At 43.8% G+C, this 19,193-nt stretch overlaps 1 protein-coding gene across 4 annotated transcripts in view; it reads left to right on the forward strand.

Annotated features, from left to right (window-relative positions):
• Positions 1-9,928: 9,928 nt before the first annotated feature.
• Positions 9,929-19,193, forward strand: part of esyt2a (extended synaptotagmin-like protein 2a) — a 54,178-nt gene continuing 44,913 nt past the window's right edge. For 2 of the 4 annotated variants that reach the window (XM_042071349.1, XM_042071350.1), the window contains exon 1: positions 9,930-10,840. In XM_042071349.1, the coding sequence (XP_041927283.1) occupies positions 10,490-10,840 (351 nt within the window). In that variant the 5' untranslated portion in view covers positions 9,930-10,489. Of the gene's footprint in view, positions 10,841-19,193 lie in introns of all 4 variants that reach the window. The other 2 variants (XM_042071348.1, XM_042071351.1) reach the window with 2 other exon arrangements.

Raw genomic sequence — 19,193 nt, forward strand, 5'->3', positions numbered from 1 at the left:
TCTTCTTCTTCTTCTTCTGTTTTTTATGGCAGTTTACAATCAGGTGTATTACCGCCATCTGCTGGACTGAGGTGCAGTTCATTTTGGGGTTTTCAAAGAAACACGATAAATCATAAAATAAACAAAATAAAATGAAATAAAAATAAAATATAGGAAAACAAAATAATCAAACAAACAAAACAAAAAGTTCTAAATCCTACTTGTTAACTGCGTGTCTTTGATAAATGACATTATGGAGCTATTTCTGCTTCCTAACCTGGGCTCTGCCAGCAATGCTTCCCAGGAGACTCTTAGCTGTAGTAACTAACCGCCATTTTCTTTTGCTCTCTTTCCCTAGAAAATCTTGTACACCTTAAAGGGACATGCTCCACATCTCTCTCTCTCCACAAACCTCACAATTCCCACTTGGATGTTTCTTAATGATAAATAAATTGCTGTTTAAACCTGTGTGACCTATTCGTAATCTGTTAAACCAAAACCTCCTCCTGTCTATTTGTGTAACTATTCCTTTTCCTTGATATTTCTTGTTTCAATTTGTATAAATGTCTACCCCTTCTCTCCTTATCCCACTCAGATTGCCACATTGCGTTCACTTTTTGTTTGATTATTACCTTCATCTCTGACTTACTGAGTGGAATGTTTATTTGAATTTCCTCTTCTTTTGTTGCTTCTTTTGCAAGTTTGTCAGCTTGTTCATTCCCTTCTACTCCTTTGTGTGCGGGGACCCATACAAACTGTTCTTCCCTGTTGATTAATTATAAACACCATTTGATTAATTTCATTCAGGAGGTCCTGTCTGCATGCTGATTCACCATTCTGAATAGATGTTAGTGATGACAGAGTCAGAGCAGCTTTAGGGAGCCTAGCCTCTTCTAGCCATTGCAATGCAATGATAATGGCTGCCATCTCAGCAGCAAAGATAGATATATGATCAGTAGTTCGCTTTTTGATATACATCTCAGATTCAGGAATATACACCCCAATTCCAGTCTTACCCTCAGAATCCCTTGATGCGTCTGTATATATTTTTGCAGTGTTGTAACACATAATCTCTAGATACTGCCCTACCTCTTTGTTTCTATGACTACGCTAGGAGAACATAACAACCAAGGTGGGGTTATTGCCAGAGGCAAGGTCTTGCTACAATGTCTCTATTTCCAACTGACTTGCTAATCTGTTGGCATCCCAACCAAAGCTACAGATCTGCGATCTCTCATATTCCCAACACTCATTTAGGACTTCCTTGGTAGGGTGTGATGCATTATGTCCTTTTAAATTGACCCAATAAAGCCATACACAATTTCAGGCGCCTGAGGTTTAATGGCATTTCTTCTGTCTCTACTTGTAGCGCTAGTACAGGGGATGTTCTAAACGCCCCACTACATATTCTTAGACTTTTAGCCTGCATTCTGTCCAGTTCTTTGATTTGTGTCTTTGATGCAGATTGGTACACAATACATCCATAATCAAATACTGATCTAATCAGAGCAATATAAACTCTTTTAAGGGACGTTCCTGAAGCTCCCCAGTTGTACCCTGATAAACATTTCAATACATTATTTCCCTTCTTGCATTTCTCCAACATTTTTGGATATGTTCCTTAAACGTTAGCTTCACATCAAGCCACACTCCCAGGTACCTAACAGTATTAACTTGCTTTAATTGTTGTCCATATAGCTTAAGTTCTATGGTAGGGTTATTCCTTTTCTTTGAAAAACAGATAACTTGTGTCTTTTCCACTGATAAATGAAAGCCCCATTCAAATGCCCATTTTTCAACCTTGTTAATAGCTAGCTGCATCTTAGCTGTAATGTTTTCAATATTGCGCCCTCTTATCCACAAAGCTCCATCATCAGCATATAATGCTCTGTTTATTCTCATATCTTCTATTGATTCAAATATATCATTAATCATTATGTTGAAAAACACTGGACTGCACACACTGCCCTGAGGTGTCCCATTTTCTATAGAATAGGTCTTGGAAAAATTAACCCCAACTCTGACTTCAATTGTTCTGTCTTTTAAAAAGTCCCCAATCCAATTGAACATCTTCCCACCAATGTTCATCCTATTCAGCTTGATCAGTAGCCCTTCCTTCCATAGCATATCATATGCTTTCTCTATGTCAAATAATGTGGCCAGAACTGCTTCTTTGTTATTTTGTGCTTTCCTTATCAAATTCTCCATGCAAACAGGGTCCATTGTTGTTCGTCCACTACGGAACACTACGGAACCCGCTCTGGTGTTTGGAGAGTAGATCTTTCTTTTCAACCTCATACATTAACCTCCTAACAACCATTCTTTCCATCAGTTTACATAAATTAGATGTTAACGCAATTGGTCTATAGCTTTTAACTTCAGTTCTGTCCTTTCCTGGTTTCCCAATAGGAATCACTACAGAGTGTTTCCAACACAAAGGTAATTTACCTTGCTCCTAGATCTTCTTATAAAGTTTTAGAATCCCAGACTTGGCCACATCATCCATCTCCTTAATCATTTTGTAGCATACACCATCTTTCCCTGGTGAAGTATTCTTGACCCCATTTAATGCCCTCTTAAGCTCACATAAAGTAAACTCCTTATCAAGTACGCTCTCACTATCTGCCTTCTCCCCTAGTAATCCTTTATTTTCCTCCATTACTTTAACTCTCCAAGATACTTCTCCGTCTGTTAAGTTTTTTGAGCTATGAACCTTGGTAAACCCTTTTGCAAGCATCTCAGCTTTCTCCTGATTAGTCACGGCCTCGACCTCCTTGTTTTTAAGCACAGGCATAGAGAATTCCCTTCTAACTCCTCCCATCTTTTTAATCATGCTCCAAACATCACCCACTTTAACTTCTGCCCCTATCTTACCACAAAATTCACACCAATATGTCCTTTTAGCCTCTCTTACAACTTGTTTAACCTTTGCCTGTGCTTTTTTAAATTCTATTAAATTGGTATATGAATGGTTTGATTTAACTCTTCTGAAGGCTTTATTTCTTGATTTAACTGCTTCCTTGCAGTCATCTGACCACCAAGGTACCATTTTCCTTTTCCTCATGCCAGAAGATTGACCAATAACCTCCTACGCTGCCTCACATAGTATATTTGTTATTTTTGAGTTTAATTCATCAATGTCACAACTCCTATCTGATATTATATCCATCAGCTTACCACTCACTTTATAACTATACATCCCCCAGTTTGCGCTCTCATTTTCCATCTTGGAAACCAGTTATCTTCTAAACACATATTTTGATTCCCAACACTTAACCAGATAACATAATGATCGCTGCCAAGAAAACTTCCCTTTACCTCCCACTGACTAACCCCTGCTATTTGATCAGATACTATCGTAAGAGCTAACACAGATTCTGTTCCATGATATGCATCAAATCTAGTGCATCTTCCATCATTTAAACATATTCATTTATTATCATCCATAAACTCCTCAATAGTCCTCCCATTTTCATCCACTTGTCCCTCCCCACAGAGTGTTATGAGCATTAAAATCTCCACATAATACTAGCTTTCCATTTTCGTCCTCATACATCCTATCTAGCATCTCTCAATATTATTTTACAAGGATTATAAAAGTTAATGATTTTAATCTTATTTTTACCTATCCATATATCAACCAGGACTACCTCTACATCTATCAGCACATTCAAGTTTACACTTCTATAATTTATCCCCTGTTGTATAAATGTAGCCACTCCACCTCCTGTAGTGTCCCTGTCTTTGCGCACTGCTGTATATCCATATATAATGAAATCCAGTGTTGGTTTTAACCATGTCTCTTGTATGCAGATAATATTGGGTTTGTCTTCTAATTCCTCAATAAAATGCTTTAGTTCCTGACCATTAGCTATTAAGCTTCTAGCATTCCACTGAAGAATAGACAGAGTCATGCTGCTTGTGATTCCTCTTGTCCAACCCCTGCTAGTAGTAAATCATTGATGCTGTCTATAGTTAGCTCCCCCACACCAATGTACTTCTGTGCTGCTTTTATAATGATTTTGATCCTCTCAGTCTTGCTCGCGGTTTGAGCAGAGCAATTGATAACTTCTGCTATGAAGGCTATAAACTTTACATTGTCCACTGCGATATATTTGGACTTGACCTCTTTCCCAATCCGTCTTATTTCCTGAGAGTGCCAGTGCTGACTTCGTCCAGGTATTTCTGGACCAGCTCCTGCTGTTAACACTGCTTCCTTTTCCCCTTTAACTTGTTTAATTGCTTCAGCATGTCACCTTTTCCTCTACTTTAACTCTCTGTACCTCTGCTGCACGTTTGTGCGCCTCACACCCTTTATACGCAGCACTGTGTTCTCCTCCACAACTACAGCATTTAGCCTTAACACCTTGCTTACATTTACCATAGTCATGATCCTCCCCTCCACACTTGCCACACCTTGCTTTCCCTCTACATACTGCCGCTATGTGCCCATACTTCTGACATTTAAAGCACCCGAGTGGTGGGGGGATGTACTCACGTACTTGGTAGCTCATGTAACCTACCCTTACTCTTGTTGGTAATGTTTCCTCTCTCATAGACAACAGTATAGACAAACTCTCCTTTTTAATCCCGTTTTTGTTATACGTCAACCTCTTCACTCTTCCTACCTTAGCTCCCGTCACATTTCTCATAATCTCATCATCAGCCAACTCAGTTGGGACCCCTGTGATCACTCCTCATCAGTAGCCAACTCCGTTGGGACCCCTGTGATCACTCCTCATCAGTAGCCAACTCAGTTGGGACCCCTGTGATCACTCCTCATCAGTAGCCAACTCCGTTGGGACCCCTGTGATCACTCCTTGCACTATTCTTTTCTTCTCCCATACAGCACACTTGACTTCTTCCCCTCCAAGATGGTCATTTTAATCAAAATGTCTCTATTATCAACACATGTAATGATTAAACTTCCATCTCTCAATGGCTTAACTAACACAGTTCCTACAGCATCATAGAACGCTTTTGATAGCTTCAATGGGTTCAAAGAACATGGCGAATCAAACTGAAGTTTTACCTTGATCTCTTCCTGTTGTCTTACGTTTACTCTAGTATCTTCCTCACCCAACTTCAGAGATTTAGCACTTAAACTACCACCACTATTAGTTCTGCTTCTCTTTTTTCATTCCTAGAGATAACTTTCTCCCATCCACGGTTTGTTTCTCCCGCTTCCTCATTCTCCATCTCACTCGCACTCGTTTCTGCTACGTCACTTCCTCCCATTGCCGTAAGTCGGCGCATCAACCCAGAACGCACCTCAGTCGCTAAAAGGTTGTCGTACCCTCGACCTGACACAATGAAACAAAAGGGAACATGTATATCGGCTTGGCCAAACCAAAGGACACAAACGGGATACACTAAATACATAGACTTAAATCATAACACAGAGCAAAGTAACTAAAGTCAAATTCCCCCCTCGGGCACATGGCAGACGTGGTACGGTCTAATAGGTCGGCACCCAGACTTAAGTCCTCTCAGCCCTCAGCCACACCTGTGCCCAACCAGGAAGGGAACGCCCCCAACGCTCAGCCCAGGTAACTCAAGACAAAAGAAACACATGATTAGTAACCAACAACTTATATAACCTTACAGTGTTAAAATGTGTGCACCCATATAAAACAATGTAAGGCTAAAGTACAAAAACTAATAAATAAAGTAATAAATGAAACAAAATGTTGAGTGAGTTATTTGAATAGAATAGCACATGTGACTACAAACAATAAAATGTGCAGCAAATTCATGATGTACCAAAAGAAACTAATAATGTGCATTTGTAAAGTGAGGGCTTGTGTTACCATGTGTGGCTGTGGCCATCATAATGTGTTAAGAAGAACGTTTTCTGTTGTATATGTTTTGTTAGGCAACATGTATTAACACATTCATTTGTGACATAAGAAACGGGAAGTTCCCCATTACCTGTGAAAAATGCCCATCTGCATTCATGTAATGACAACAGTCAGTAGCCCACTATAACTCCTTCTCGTACTGTTTGGTCTCTTTATTGTCTTACAGATCAAGTAAAATCGTACAGTTTGCCCTCTAAGCTCAACGTGTAATCATTTTGTTGTGCAGTAAAATGTCTCATACAGCATCAAACAACTGACAAAGTTTTACGCTGTAGCCCAAGTCAATGACCGATAACGTGAGGAGTACGACCACATAGGCTACAAATAATTTCGGTAGAGTTTGCAATTGCAAATCTATGTGTTAAGACGAACGTTTTCTGTTGTATAGGTTTTGTTAGGCAACATAAATTAACACATTTTGGTCTCTTTATTGTCTTAATTGTATATTGATTTACTAATTGCAACACAAGTCAAATTTCATTCAACATGTGCGTGTAATTTTTTTTTATAATTAAGTGTTCCACGTGCGCTAAAAAGTGCCCCCCCTGAGCACCTGCCCCCCAAAATGTCTGTGCACGCCACTGTCGGAGAGAATGAGGATGTGGCCATTCTTACATCCTCGGAGAGTATGAGGATGTGGCCATTCTGGCTGCAAAATTTGTAGCAGCCTGCCGTAACTTGAGGGACAGCCAGTGAGGCCACAGCCATAAACAATGTTGTATGTTATTATTATTAGAATTGATTTACTTTTATGTCTTAGTTGATTTCCAAATCTGTTAACCCCTGGTTTGTATTTTGCCCTCCTATGTGTGTGTAATTGAGCTTTGGCAATAATGACACGTTCAAGCCAATAATGCGTTTTTGAATTGAACTGAATTGAATTGAGAGACCATCGTCCTCTAGAGAGCAAGACCATCGTCCTCTAGAGAGCAAGACCATCGTCCTCTAGAGAGCAAGACCATCATCGTCCTCTAGAGAGCAAGGCCATCATCCTCTAGAGAGCAAGGCCACTCTAGAGAGAGAAAAGGAGGGAGAGAGTGAGTGAATGAGAGACCACCATCCTCTAGAAAGAGAGAGAAAGAGAGACCACTGTCATCTAGAGAGAGAGGGAGAGAGACCACGGTCATCTAGAGAGAGAGGGAGAGAGACCACCATCCTCTAGAAAGAGAGAGAAAGAGAGACCACTGTCATCTAGAGAGAGAGAAAGAGAGACCACTGTCATCTAGAGAGAGAGGGAGAGAGACCACGGTCATCTAGAGAGAGAGAAAGAGAGACCACTGTCATCTAGAGAGAGAGGGAGAGAGAGAGACCGCCATCCTGTAGAGAGAGGGAGAGAGAGCACCATCCTAGACAGAGAGAGAGAGAGCACAAACAACCAATTCACAACAGGTGCGTTAATTCAAGTGAATAACTTCCTGTGATAATGATTAAGACTAAGTAAGATCATAAGACTTACATAAGACTACGATAATGGTTTATCATCTATCACAACAGCCTACTACGATAATGGTTATTTAGAATCTTCTATCAGACTCAGATAATGGTTTTCATATTCTTCTGCGCTGGTAGTAATAGCAGCAGCTCAACCAAACCATTAACTTGTTTAAGACTGACAATATTTCGGACTAACATTATTAAATCAAATACAGACTATGTTTACATGTGCAAAGCTGATTTCAAATGTTGTAACCTGCACCCTAGGCTATGCAGATTGTGCTGTTTAGTCTGTCTAAACCAACAGGCTAATGGTGTGGGAACAGTGTTCACATTAGCCTTACACGCTGCCCTGTAGGGATACTCCAGATGAGGCTATTTATATATGTTGTAACATTCAGCCACACTTGAGTTCAGACACGCTTTTATGGCTGTTTCAGGAGCAGGGCCACAGACACAAAACATAGCACACACTAGGGAAGTCAAGAACACACGTAGATCACACACACACACGTTAGGGAAGTCAAGAATACACGAAGATCACACACACACGTTAGGGAAGTCAAGAATACACGTAGATCACACACACACGTTAGGGAAGTCAAGAATACACGAAGATCACACACACACACGTTGGGGAAGTCAAGAATACACGTAGATCACACACACAGGTTAGGGAAGTCAAGAATACACATACTGTAGATCTCACACACACACACACACACACACGCGCGCGCGGTGGGACGCAGCCACACCAACACAAAAGGTCACACACACAAGGTAGAACTACAAAGGGGAATCACACTAAAACAGGTACATAAACAGTAAATACAAACACAAACACACACATAACAACCCAAACACACACAATAACAACCCAACAGGCACAAACACACACATAACAACCCAAACACACACAATAACAACCCAAACACACACATAACAACCCAAACACACACAATAACAACCCAACAGGCACAAACACACACATAACAACCCAAACACACACAATAACAACCCAACAGGCACAAACACACACATAACAACCCAAACACACACAATAACAACCCAACAGGCACAAACACACACACAATAACAACCCCAAAGTTCTCCCAGAATCCTCAGCGTGCAACATAGTGGGAGCGGTATTACATAGTCTCTTACACCTACAGTATGCTACAATATATATAAAATACAGTTATTTATTACACCTATGCCACAATTATTTATATATATATAGTAATACAGTTATTTATTAAGACAGCAGCAGCATCATGTCAATCATCATTGCTTTCGTTTCTGAACGCCATATGCTGCCAGTTTAGGAGCAGTTCACCTATTGTGTTATGCATTAGCCTTCGGGTTACTATAATGATGTCTGCCTATTTGCTTCACTTTTTGCCCATCTTAATGGTCCAAACTTCACGTATTCTCCATCAAATGTGTGTGTACTGTCTACTGACGGTCCACTGGCTTACTGTTTTACTGCTACACTGTTTACATGCTGTACATGCTACATGCTATATTAGCACATATGCATAACCCCTCCCTCCCTGCCACAGCCTGGATTGTAGACGTGCTTAATACTTAATACTTTATACTTTATACTTAATACTTAATACTTTATACTTTATACTTAATACTTAATACTTTATACTTAATACTTGACACTTGACCAATGGCTGTAACCCTATTATTTCAACCTATTCTTGCACTGATATAGTTTTTATATTACTTTGTCTACATTATTCTCTTATATGTCCATATTTATTGTATGCTGGTCTGTAGACTTTGTTCCTGTTGCACTGTTGGACTTACTTATTTGCAACATCACCATGACACTCACTCTCATAGAGCACCTTACCATGCACACAGAATCACAGGCTCAGTTCCTGCCCTGTCACTGCAAGCGCCTCATGCTTAATCATCCTTAAGCACACTATGTGGATATTTGATTTAGTTTTATTTAGTACATTTACTATTTTAGTATTTTTATCTCCTACTGTCTTTATTGTTCAGTGGTGTTTTTTTATAGCCTAGAAATCTAGACGCACCCTAGCGGCAGCAAATGTAATTGGTAGGTTTTTTTTATATTTATATACCTACTTATATTACTTTTTCTGCTGTAAGTGCATGTTGTGTGTGATGTCTGTATGCTCCTGAGACCTTGAATGTCCCCTTAGGGATCAATAAAGTATATATCTATCTATCTATCTATCTATCTATCTATCTATCTATCTATCTCTATAAATCTATAAATTTACCTCACAGGATCAAAATAGTATATATAGCCTACTTATACTATCTATCTATCTATCTATAGACTCGTTATAGCCTAGGCTACATGTCTATATTTTTCACATGCAAAAATGCAACATAAGTTGCCTTATTCCCTCGTGAGGTGACGTGAGCTATGGTGTTTTCACTGGGAAAATATGTTCCCATGTGCAAGTAACCTACTGTGGAGAGTTCGCTTTGGCCACGAGATGGCGCAGCGAGACCAAAACACCGTCAGGGCGCGTTACAGGCCCGCTGTGGTGACGTGCCCCAGAACGAGAGCTGAGAAAGGGGTTGAGCCAGAGAATGACGGGCTCTGGTTGAGCCTGTCGGGAGTGTGCGCGTGGGGCGGCGACAGCCTGCGTGCCTCTGGCAGGATGTGGGCAGAGGGCGGGACCACTGGCAGCTCGCTCTCCGCAGAGTTTCAGGTTCGCACGCGAGATTCTGCCTATGTGGCAGGCGGAGAGGATTGACGTTAGCTCGAGCAGGCCGAAAGTAGCGAGGGCGGGGGATCAACACCGCAAACCAAAAGTTAACCGGGAGAGGTGAATGATTAACAACGACGAGAGTGTCCATTCGAACCAGCCTTATCTTACTGCCGTCTGATCCAATCACTCTCTTTACCTGACGCGCGACTCTCACGCGTCCCCGGACACACTCGAGTCTTCCACCGACCGGTCGCTCCTCACGGGGTCGCTCCAGAGCGAAGGCATGCGCCGCAGCCACTCCCACACGTACTGACCTTGTTTTGAAACTTTTGGGCTGAGTGTGTGTGTGTGTGAGTGAGTGAGTGAGTGTGTGTGTGTGACAGAGAGAGAGAGAGAGAGAGAGAGAGAGAGAGAGAGAGAGAGTGTGTGTGTGTGAGAGAGAGAGTCTGTGTTTTCGTAAGAGGGAGAGAGTCTGTGTTTTCGTGAAAGGGAGAAGAGACTAGTGAGGAAATGACCACGGAAGGGCAGGCGACGAGGCCAGACGGTCCCGTGTCGGCGCCACCGAGCCCCGTCAGTCCTCTCGCGCCTGTAGAGCCGGACGACGAGCCGCAGTCGTCGATCACGGACGCAACGCAGGCAGGGATTAAGTTCGCCAAAACGTTTGCGCTCATCTTCCCTATCTACGTCGTGGGCTATCTCGAGCTCAGTTTCAGCTGGGTCCTGATCGGGCTTGCGCTGCTTTTCTGGTGGCGACGGACGCATGGACACCGGAATACACACATCAACCGGGCGCTGGCGTTTTTTGAGCACAAGGAAAAAGCCGTGCGGCAGAGTTTACCATCATCCGAGCTGCCACCGTGGGTAAGTGTGCCAGGAGAAAAACGGCGCATGCGCGCGCTCGCTGTCACTGTTGTGATGTGGTGGTGATGTCCAGCTATGGAAATGATTGTGTGTGTGTTATTGAGAGAGATAGAGATAGAAATGTGTTTGCATGTGAGTGTTTGTGAAGGCTGAGCAGATCAGAGGTCAGGGAGGTGAGTCAGGTTAGACTCCAGAGATCCAGAGTTAACACACACTTACACACACACACACTCCAGAGATCCAGTCTTGTGCACGTGGCCTAAAGTACCACAAATGAGGGCGATGCTTTTACAGGAGTAGCCAGAGTTTTTGAAAACATTGTACCATGATTGTACCACTACCAGATGTCCATGTAAGCATCGAAAGAGCAACCAATTTTTTTAGTTTGTGTGTGTGTCTGTGTCTGTGTGGGTGGGGGTGTGTTTGTGTGTGTATTAAGGCTGTATGATTTCTCTGTCGGATATTGATATTAAGTTGGGTCATTGGTGAGCATGCCTAGTATATAAGTATATATTTACGCCAGAGTGTAAGGGGTGCCACACTGGCGTAAGTTAAGGGGTAAATGCCACTCTGGCGTAAGTATACTTATATATACATATACAGATACACATACATCCTTTCAATTTCTCATTGGTGGGCATGCCTAGTATCAGCACTTGTCATTGGTGGGCATGCCTAGTATCAGTAATGGACTGGGATCCAAAAACGGCCCTGGCATTTGCAACACCCCCCCCCACCACCACCACCACACGGCCCTATATGACCCCCCCCCCCCCACCACCACCACCACCACCACACGGCCCTATATGACACCCCCCCACCACCACCACCACCACAAGGCCCTATATGACCCCCCCCCCCACCACCACCACCACCACAAGGCCCTATATGACCCCCCCCCCCCCCACCACCACACGGCCCTATATGACCCCCCCCACCACCACCACCACCACAAGGCCCTATATGACCCCCCCCACCACCACCACCACCACAAGGCCCTATATGACCCCCCCCACCACCACCACCACCACAAGGCCCTATATGACCCCCCCCCCCCCCACCACCACACGGCCCTATATGACCCCCCCCACCACCACCACCACCACAAGGCCCTATATGACCCCCCCCCCACCACCACCACACGGCCCTATATGACCCCCCCCACCACCACCACAAGGCCCTAAATGTCACTCTGGCAGTGAGTAATGATGCGCATTACTTATGTCCCTTGTATTCTGGGGCACCAATCACATCGGTGTATTTGATACAGGCGGGCCAGATGCGAGCTCTGGGCTACCAATCACATCGGTGTATCTGATATAGGCGGGCCAGATGCGAGCTCAGGGGCACCAATCACATCGCTGTATCTGATATAGGCGGGCCAGATGACAGTCGTAGGGCCAATCCCAAAGTCCGGACTCACCGACTCATGTACTTTGGTGCGCGTTCTCGTGGAATTTGTAAGGGCTTCGGGCTGCCCCAATGTCGTAAGGGCTTCTGGCTGTCCCAATGTCCCAATGTCGCATTTCAAAGTGCGTGAGGGTTTGAGTACACACTTACCGAGGCCTTTCCATAGGTGCAGACTTCACCAAAGGGAATTACCCACAGTTCAAAGCGTTGTGACGTTTACCGTGGAGACCATAGGGAATTACCCACAGTGTTGTGACGGTTACCGCGGAGACCATAGGGAATTCCAGAAATTACAAAGGTAAACAACAGCACGACACACGTGCATGGTGCAAGTGTCAGCAACATTTTAGTTATTAATGTACATGTGACCCCATGAAGTGCTGCTGTCCCAATCCCATGTATACCCATCTGAGCCCATGTGGCCTCACACACTCACTCACTCAGCACCTGAGATCCGTTAAGTCTGGGAGTCTTTAGTCCTTAGTCCTCAGGGCTTTGAGTCTTTAGTCTTTAGTCCTCAGGGCTCACTTTAGTCCTTAGTCCTCAGGGCCCATTTTGGGATTGGCCTGTAGTGTTATCCAATTGTGTCGAAGTCCGGGATCAGTCAGTAAGCATTGGTCGTATAGTTGCGTGCTAATTGCGTGTAGTGAGATTTTCAAATGCATGCTTGGTGCCGCCCTTCGAATTGGGCCATTACATTATTCATGTCTAGATCCTTAATCTTTTGGATTTGGGTCTGGAATCTCCAGGCTAATGGACAGTGGTCGCCATTAGAGCATTAGAACCATGGACGGTGGTTGCCTGATCGCCAAATTAATCACTACTACTACACAACAGAAACGCCTTGCAGTGAAATGACCAGCTTGCCTACACCAACAGATAGAAATAGACACACACACACACACACACACACACACCATGCCTACAGTATGCAGTATCACCCCACAATTCCTAATATTAAATTAACCACTTCTGTGTGTCACTTTTACACTTGCTAAACATCTGGCTGCTAATATAAAACCATAGATGTGTGTGTGTGTGTGTTTGCCTAGTGTATAAGAAACACAGAACCCCTGATAGGTGAGCTTCACTGGGTCCGAGTGTGTGTCTGATGGACTGGTTCTCTAGAACAGGAGATAGTAGCTGAGCTATAACTGGGGATATGAGTTAGCGTGCTAGCAGGCCTTTAGCCAGTGCTAGCTGAGCTATAACTGGGGATATGAGTTAGCGTGCTAGCAGGCCTGTAGCTAGGGCTAGCTGAGCTATAACCAAAGATTGTTAAGGCGGAGCAAGATATTTCATCAGGAGCCACTTCCGGGAACCCGGATCGCACGAGGGGGGGGTCAAAATCTCCCTTTATGCAGAGCAGAGGCAGCGACTGCTCCATTGAAGTCTATGGCCATAGCTCAGAATTTCACCACATATGCTAAGGTCTTGGTTCTATATAGTTAGTAATGTGAATTTCGGGCACGTTTTCATGATCCTCAAACTCTTCTGAACAGTTCAGGTACATTTTTAGCATTTTTGAGCATTCCAGTCTGGAGAAAATCGACCTTATATCAGATGTGCGCCGGTTATTTATGCCGCTGCTGTTGGCCGGTTGCAACGTACGCTCATCAATACGTCATCGACACGCCTCTTTATGCAGACAGGATTCGATCCCCATTTCGCGCCCATAGACATGAACTACGACGAAGTATCTTGCTCCGCCTTAACAATCTTTGCTATAACTGGGGATATGAGTTAGCGTGCTAGCAGGCCTTTAGCCAGTGCTAGCTGAGCTATAACAGGGGATATGAGTTAGCGTGCTAGCAGGCCTTTAGCCAGTGCTAGCTGAGCTATAACTGAGGATATGAGTTAGCGTGCTAGCAGGCCTTTAGTAGAGACTTTCTAATGAGGAGACACAGCACTCAAAAAATCCTCCATAGAAATGCATGGGCTTAGTTTGTAACGCCAATATGGCAGTTGTCTACGCATATCACACCCCTTCCCCAGCAAAACGTCAACATGTGAATACATTGAGCCAATCTTGTGCTGTGTTGTGAATACATTAAGCCAATAATGTGGTGTGTTGTGAAGACATCGTGCCAATCATGTGTTGTGATCTCGCCGCTGGAGCAAGATTGGTGTCGTGAAGCCGCCGAGTAGAGGGACTTGCCTAAAAGGACTTTGCCTTTAGCCAGTGCTAGCTGAGCTATAACTGGGGATATGAGTTAGCGTGCTAGCAGGCCTTTAGCCAGTGCTAGCTGAGCTATTGTTGGTGATGGGTGTTCTTGCTTTTCAGTAGTTAGATTGCTAGCTCATACTGCTGTTTTAAGAGTAAAGGGGTATGTGTATGTGGAATATGAGAGATGTGTGTGTGTGTGTGTGTGTGTGTGTGTGTTTGTCAGATAAAGGTGTAATGTGTGTGTGTGAAACATAAGAACAGGACTGGAGGCTAGTGGGTCAGAGTGGAACTCTCTGGTCAGCACTGCAGGATTCATTCCCTTTCAGACATCAAGCTGAAGTCCAGATGATGTGGAAATGTACTAGGGGTGTGAAGAGGTCTTCCACAAGCACACAAGGCTTTCAGACATCAGGCTGAAGTCACAGGGGTGTGAAGAGGTCTTCCACAAGCACACAAGGGTTTCAGACATCAGGCCGGAGTCCAGATTATGTGGAGGTCTTCCACAAGCACACTATTTTTAGGCTTGTTGGAAAAAAGAAAACGTGTTCCAATTCATTGCATTTTTATGCTGTAGCCTACAAATTATATTTGTGTTAGAAATATCAGTATGGGCAAGTAAACAAATGTAAACAGGTGACTCGTACTCGGTCTGAAATAAATATCACTAGTTAAAACATTTCAACATATAGCACACCTGGACTGTTTTTCATTCTGTGACTTTAGGTCTATTAAAGGCTATTTTTCCAGCAGTATATTTCGTCATTGAAGATTTCTTAAAAATTGTGTTGAAATATTGTCTCAAATCTAAGCCTCTCGTCTCGTGGGCTGAGTGTATCGCCGCTCTGATAAATTTCTCAATAAACGACATCATTGGAAAAAAGCCATTTTACATTCAACTTTTAACTAGTTAGGCCTGTATGATCACCACGGCAACATATTGGCAATTTTACAGACCTAAGGCTGCGCAATAGAACATGTTGAAGCTATTTTGAAATATGCTGGACACCTAAAGGAGAATAAACATTGGGATTCAGGAAAATTATAAAAACATGACTTAATGTTTTTAATGTGACTTAATGTTCGTTTTATTCAATTTTTTAAATCGTATTGGATAGTCACAGCAATTTATTTATTGGCAATGGTTGGGTATGCGACGCGATCAATCACATCACACTCTCACACACACACACTCTCACAGATACACACTCTCACAGATACACACTCTCACACATACAGTACACACACTCACTCACATCACACTCTCACACATACACACACTCACATCACACTCTCACACATACACACACTCACATCACACTCTCACACATACACACTCTCACGCATACACACACACTCTCACACACACACACACACTCTCACACACACACTCTCACACATACACACTCTCACACATACTGTACACATAGTGTGCTCTCTATGGCAGAACGATTAAAGGCCAGTGTGCTCTCTATGGCTCTCTATAGCAGAGTGATTAAAGGCCAGTGTGCTCTCTATAGCAGATCGATTAAAGGCCAGTGTGCTCTCTATGGCTCTCTATAGCAGAGTGATTAAAGGCCAGTGTGCTCTCTATGGCAGAGTGATTAAAGGCCAGTGTGCTCTTTATGGCAGAGCAATTAAAGGCCAGTGTGCTCTCTATGGCAGAGTGATTAAAGGCCAGTGTGCTCTCTATGGCTCTCTATAGCAGAGTGATTAAAGGCCAGTGTGCTCTCTATGGCAGAGTGATTAAAGGCCAGTGTGCTCTCTATGGCTCTCTATAGCAGAGTGATTAAAGGCCGCCAGCAGCGTCTCTCTTAGGTCGTTCCTCTTTAGCAGTCTCAGGAAGTACACACGCTGATGGGGGAGGAGAGGTGGGGGCAGGAGAGGTGGGGACAGGAGAACAACAGGTGGAGCAGCTTGTTGATGAGGATGTCGGGATGATGGAGTTGAATGCTGAGCTGTAGTCCACAAAGAGCATCCTCATGTACGTAGGTGTTCGGGTGTTCCAGGTGGTTCAGCGCCGCGTGCGTCGTTATGGCGATAGCATCCCCCGTGGACCTGTTTGACCAGTATGCCAACTGATGGGGGTGGAAAGAGGCTGGGAGGCTGGATTTATGCACCATAGCACCAGTTTCTGTGTGTGTGTCCGCGCATGCTGTGTGTGTGCATATCTGTGTGTGTGTGTGTGTGTGTGTGTGGGAGAAAGAGGCTGGGAGGCTGGATTTATGCACCATAGCACCAGTTGACTGTCTTCAGTGACCATCTCACTTGGAGTTGGCTAGTGCTTTCTGCTTCCTTTGGAGGTGGCTATTCTGCTTCCTTTGGAGGTGGCTAGTGCTTTCTGCTTCCTTTGGAGGTGGCTAGTGCTTTCTGCTTCCTTTGGAGGTGGCTAGTGCTTTCTGCTTCCTTTGGAGGTGGCTAGTGCTTCCTGCTTTCTGCTTCCTTTGGAGGTGGCTAGTGCTTTCTGCTTCCTTTGGAGGTGGCTAGTGCTTTCTGCTTTCTGCTTCCTTTGGAGGTGGCTAGTGCTAGTGCTTTCTGCTTCCTTTGGAGGTGGCTAGTGCTTTCTGCTTCCTTTGGAGGTGGCTAGTGCTTTCTGCTTCCTTTGGAGGTGGCAGTGCTTTCTGCTTCCTTTGGAGGTGGCTAGTGCTTTCTGCTTCCTTTGGAGGTGGCTAGTGCTTTCTGCTTCCTTTGGAGGTGGCTAGTGCTTCCTGCTTCCTTTGGAGGTGGCTAGTGCTTCCTGCTTCCTTTGGAGGTGGCTAGTGCTTTCTGCTTCCTGCTTCCTTTGGAGGTGGCTAGTGCTTTCTGCTTCCTTTGGAGGTGGCTAGTGCTTTCTGCTTTCTGCTTCCTTTGGAGGTGGCTAGTGCTTTCTGCTTCCTGCTTCCTTTGGAGGTGGCTAGTGCTTCCTGCTTCCTTTGGAGGTGGCTAGTGCTTTCTGCTTCCTGCTTCCTTTGGAGGTGGCTAGTGCTTCCTGCTTCCTTTGGAGGTGGCTAGTGCTTTCTGCTTTCTGCTTCCTTTGGAGGTGGCTAGTGCTTCCTGCTTCCTTTGGAGGTGGCTAGTGCTTCCTGCTTCCTTTGGAGGTGGCTAGTGCTTTCTGCTTCCTTTGGAGGTGGCTAGTGCTTCCTGCTTCCTTTGGAGGTGGCTAGTGCTTCCTGCTTCCTTTGGAGGTGGCTAGTGCTTCCTGCTTCCTTTGGAGGTGGCTAGCGGTTGTATTCCTTGCCACACTCTGCACGGATCTGTCAGCTCTGATAATGACCCGTAACTCTGATAATGACCCGTAACTCTGATAATGACCCGTAACTCGCAATCAGAAGTGTTCGGGACACAATAGATCGTCTCACACAAACATATGCACTCACTCACACACACACACTAACAGTGCAGCTAAATATATGTATGTGTTATACTAGGGCAAGTCCACGGAAAATGGACTTTTTGTCACATCCATAAGACAGCCATGGGGTCAGACCTGGTTTTGTCGGTTAAAGTTTTTTTTTTTGCACAATCTTGTAGACTAGGGGTATCTCTTTAAGATTTAGGAGGCTGCCCAGTAAAATGCCTTGGCATTTGTATGATGTGAATGATAACATTCATTGTTTGTGCATTTTTTCTCATGTACATTCTTCAGCCAAAATAGCAAATGCTCAAATTTCATGTAATATCATTCACATCATACCATACCATCACATTTTATTGGCGTTATGGATGTTACAAAAAACATAATTTTCCATGGAATTGCCCACTACCATATAAGGCATGTAAGTACACAGACTCCCCAAAGTGGCACCCCCCGTCTCCCCCCCCCCAGTTTGGCTGACTAGTCAGACTAGTTGGGAGTGGGTAGACTGGGAATATCACACACACACACACACACACACACACACAGTTGCTAGTAAAGTGTTGTGAAAGGGCAGAGGTCTATTTGTTGGGCTTGTGTGCTTTAACGGACAGTGCAGAGAGTGACAGGAGGCAAGTGGGAGAGATCAGGAAGTGACCCGGGTTGGTCTCGTTACCCTGGGAACACCCAAACGAATACGGAAACCAGGTGCCCGTTACCCTGGAAACACCCAAACGAATACGGAAACCAGGTGCCCGTTACCCTGGGAACACCCAAACGAACCTTTAGCAAATTTGGGATTTGCTCTGCAGGTCCATGTGGCCAAGAGGCCCATTATGGAATGTTTTTTGTGACAAAATTAAATAAATAAATGAAATATGAAATCAATAAATTAAATATGAAATAAATCATTAAAAGTTGAAATAAATAAATAAAAGATTAAATAAATAAATAAAAAGTTAAATAAATAAATCAAATGTGAAATAAATAAATAAATAAAAGATTAAATGTAAAAACCATATATACATTGACATTTACATTCCATATGCACGGTTATGCAATGTGCCATGAAATAAATAAATACGTCAGTCACCCATCAAGGCGGGACCTAACCACTGATTGCTGCCTGAAATAACAGGAAGTGATCCAGCTCTGAGTCAGACTGTACTGGCTTGCTACCTGTGAACCACACTGGACTAAGGACATAGCTCAGACTTGTATCATAACTCACGAAACATACAACAACAAGGATTTCATTCTAAATTCATACTTTTGGGAAGATATCAGGTGTGAAAGCGTTCTGTCATTTGATGGGTCTGTTTGCTGTGTCTGAGGGGTTGAAAAGACATGCTATGTGCACATCTAGAGCTAGCGCTAACAGTTAGTTATCGACATCTACAGAAAGCAAACTTCTATCTATGGCAAACGACTTTGCTATTGCTTCT

The sequence above is a fragment of the Alosa sapidissima genome, chromosome 19 (genome assembly GCF_018492685.1).
Source record: "Alosa sapidissima isolate fAloSap1 chromosome 19, fAloSap1.pri, whole genome shotgun sequence".
Lineage (NCBI taxonomy): Eukaryota > Metazoa > Chordata > Actinopteri > Clupeiformes > Clupeidae > Alosa > Alosa sapidissima.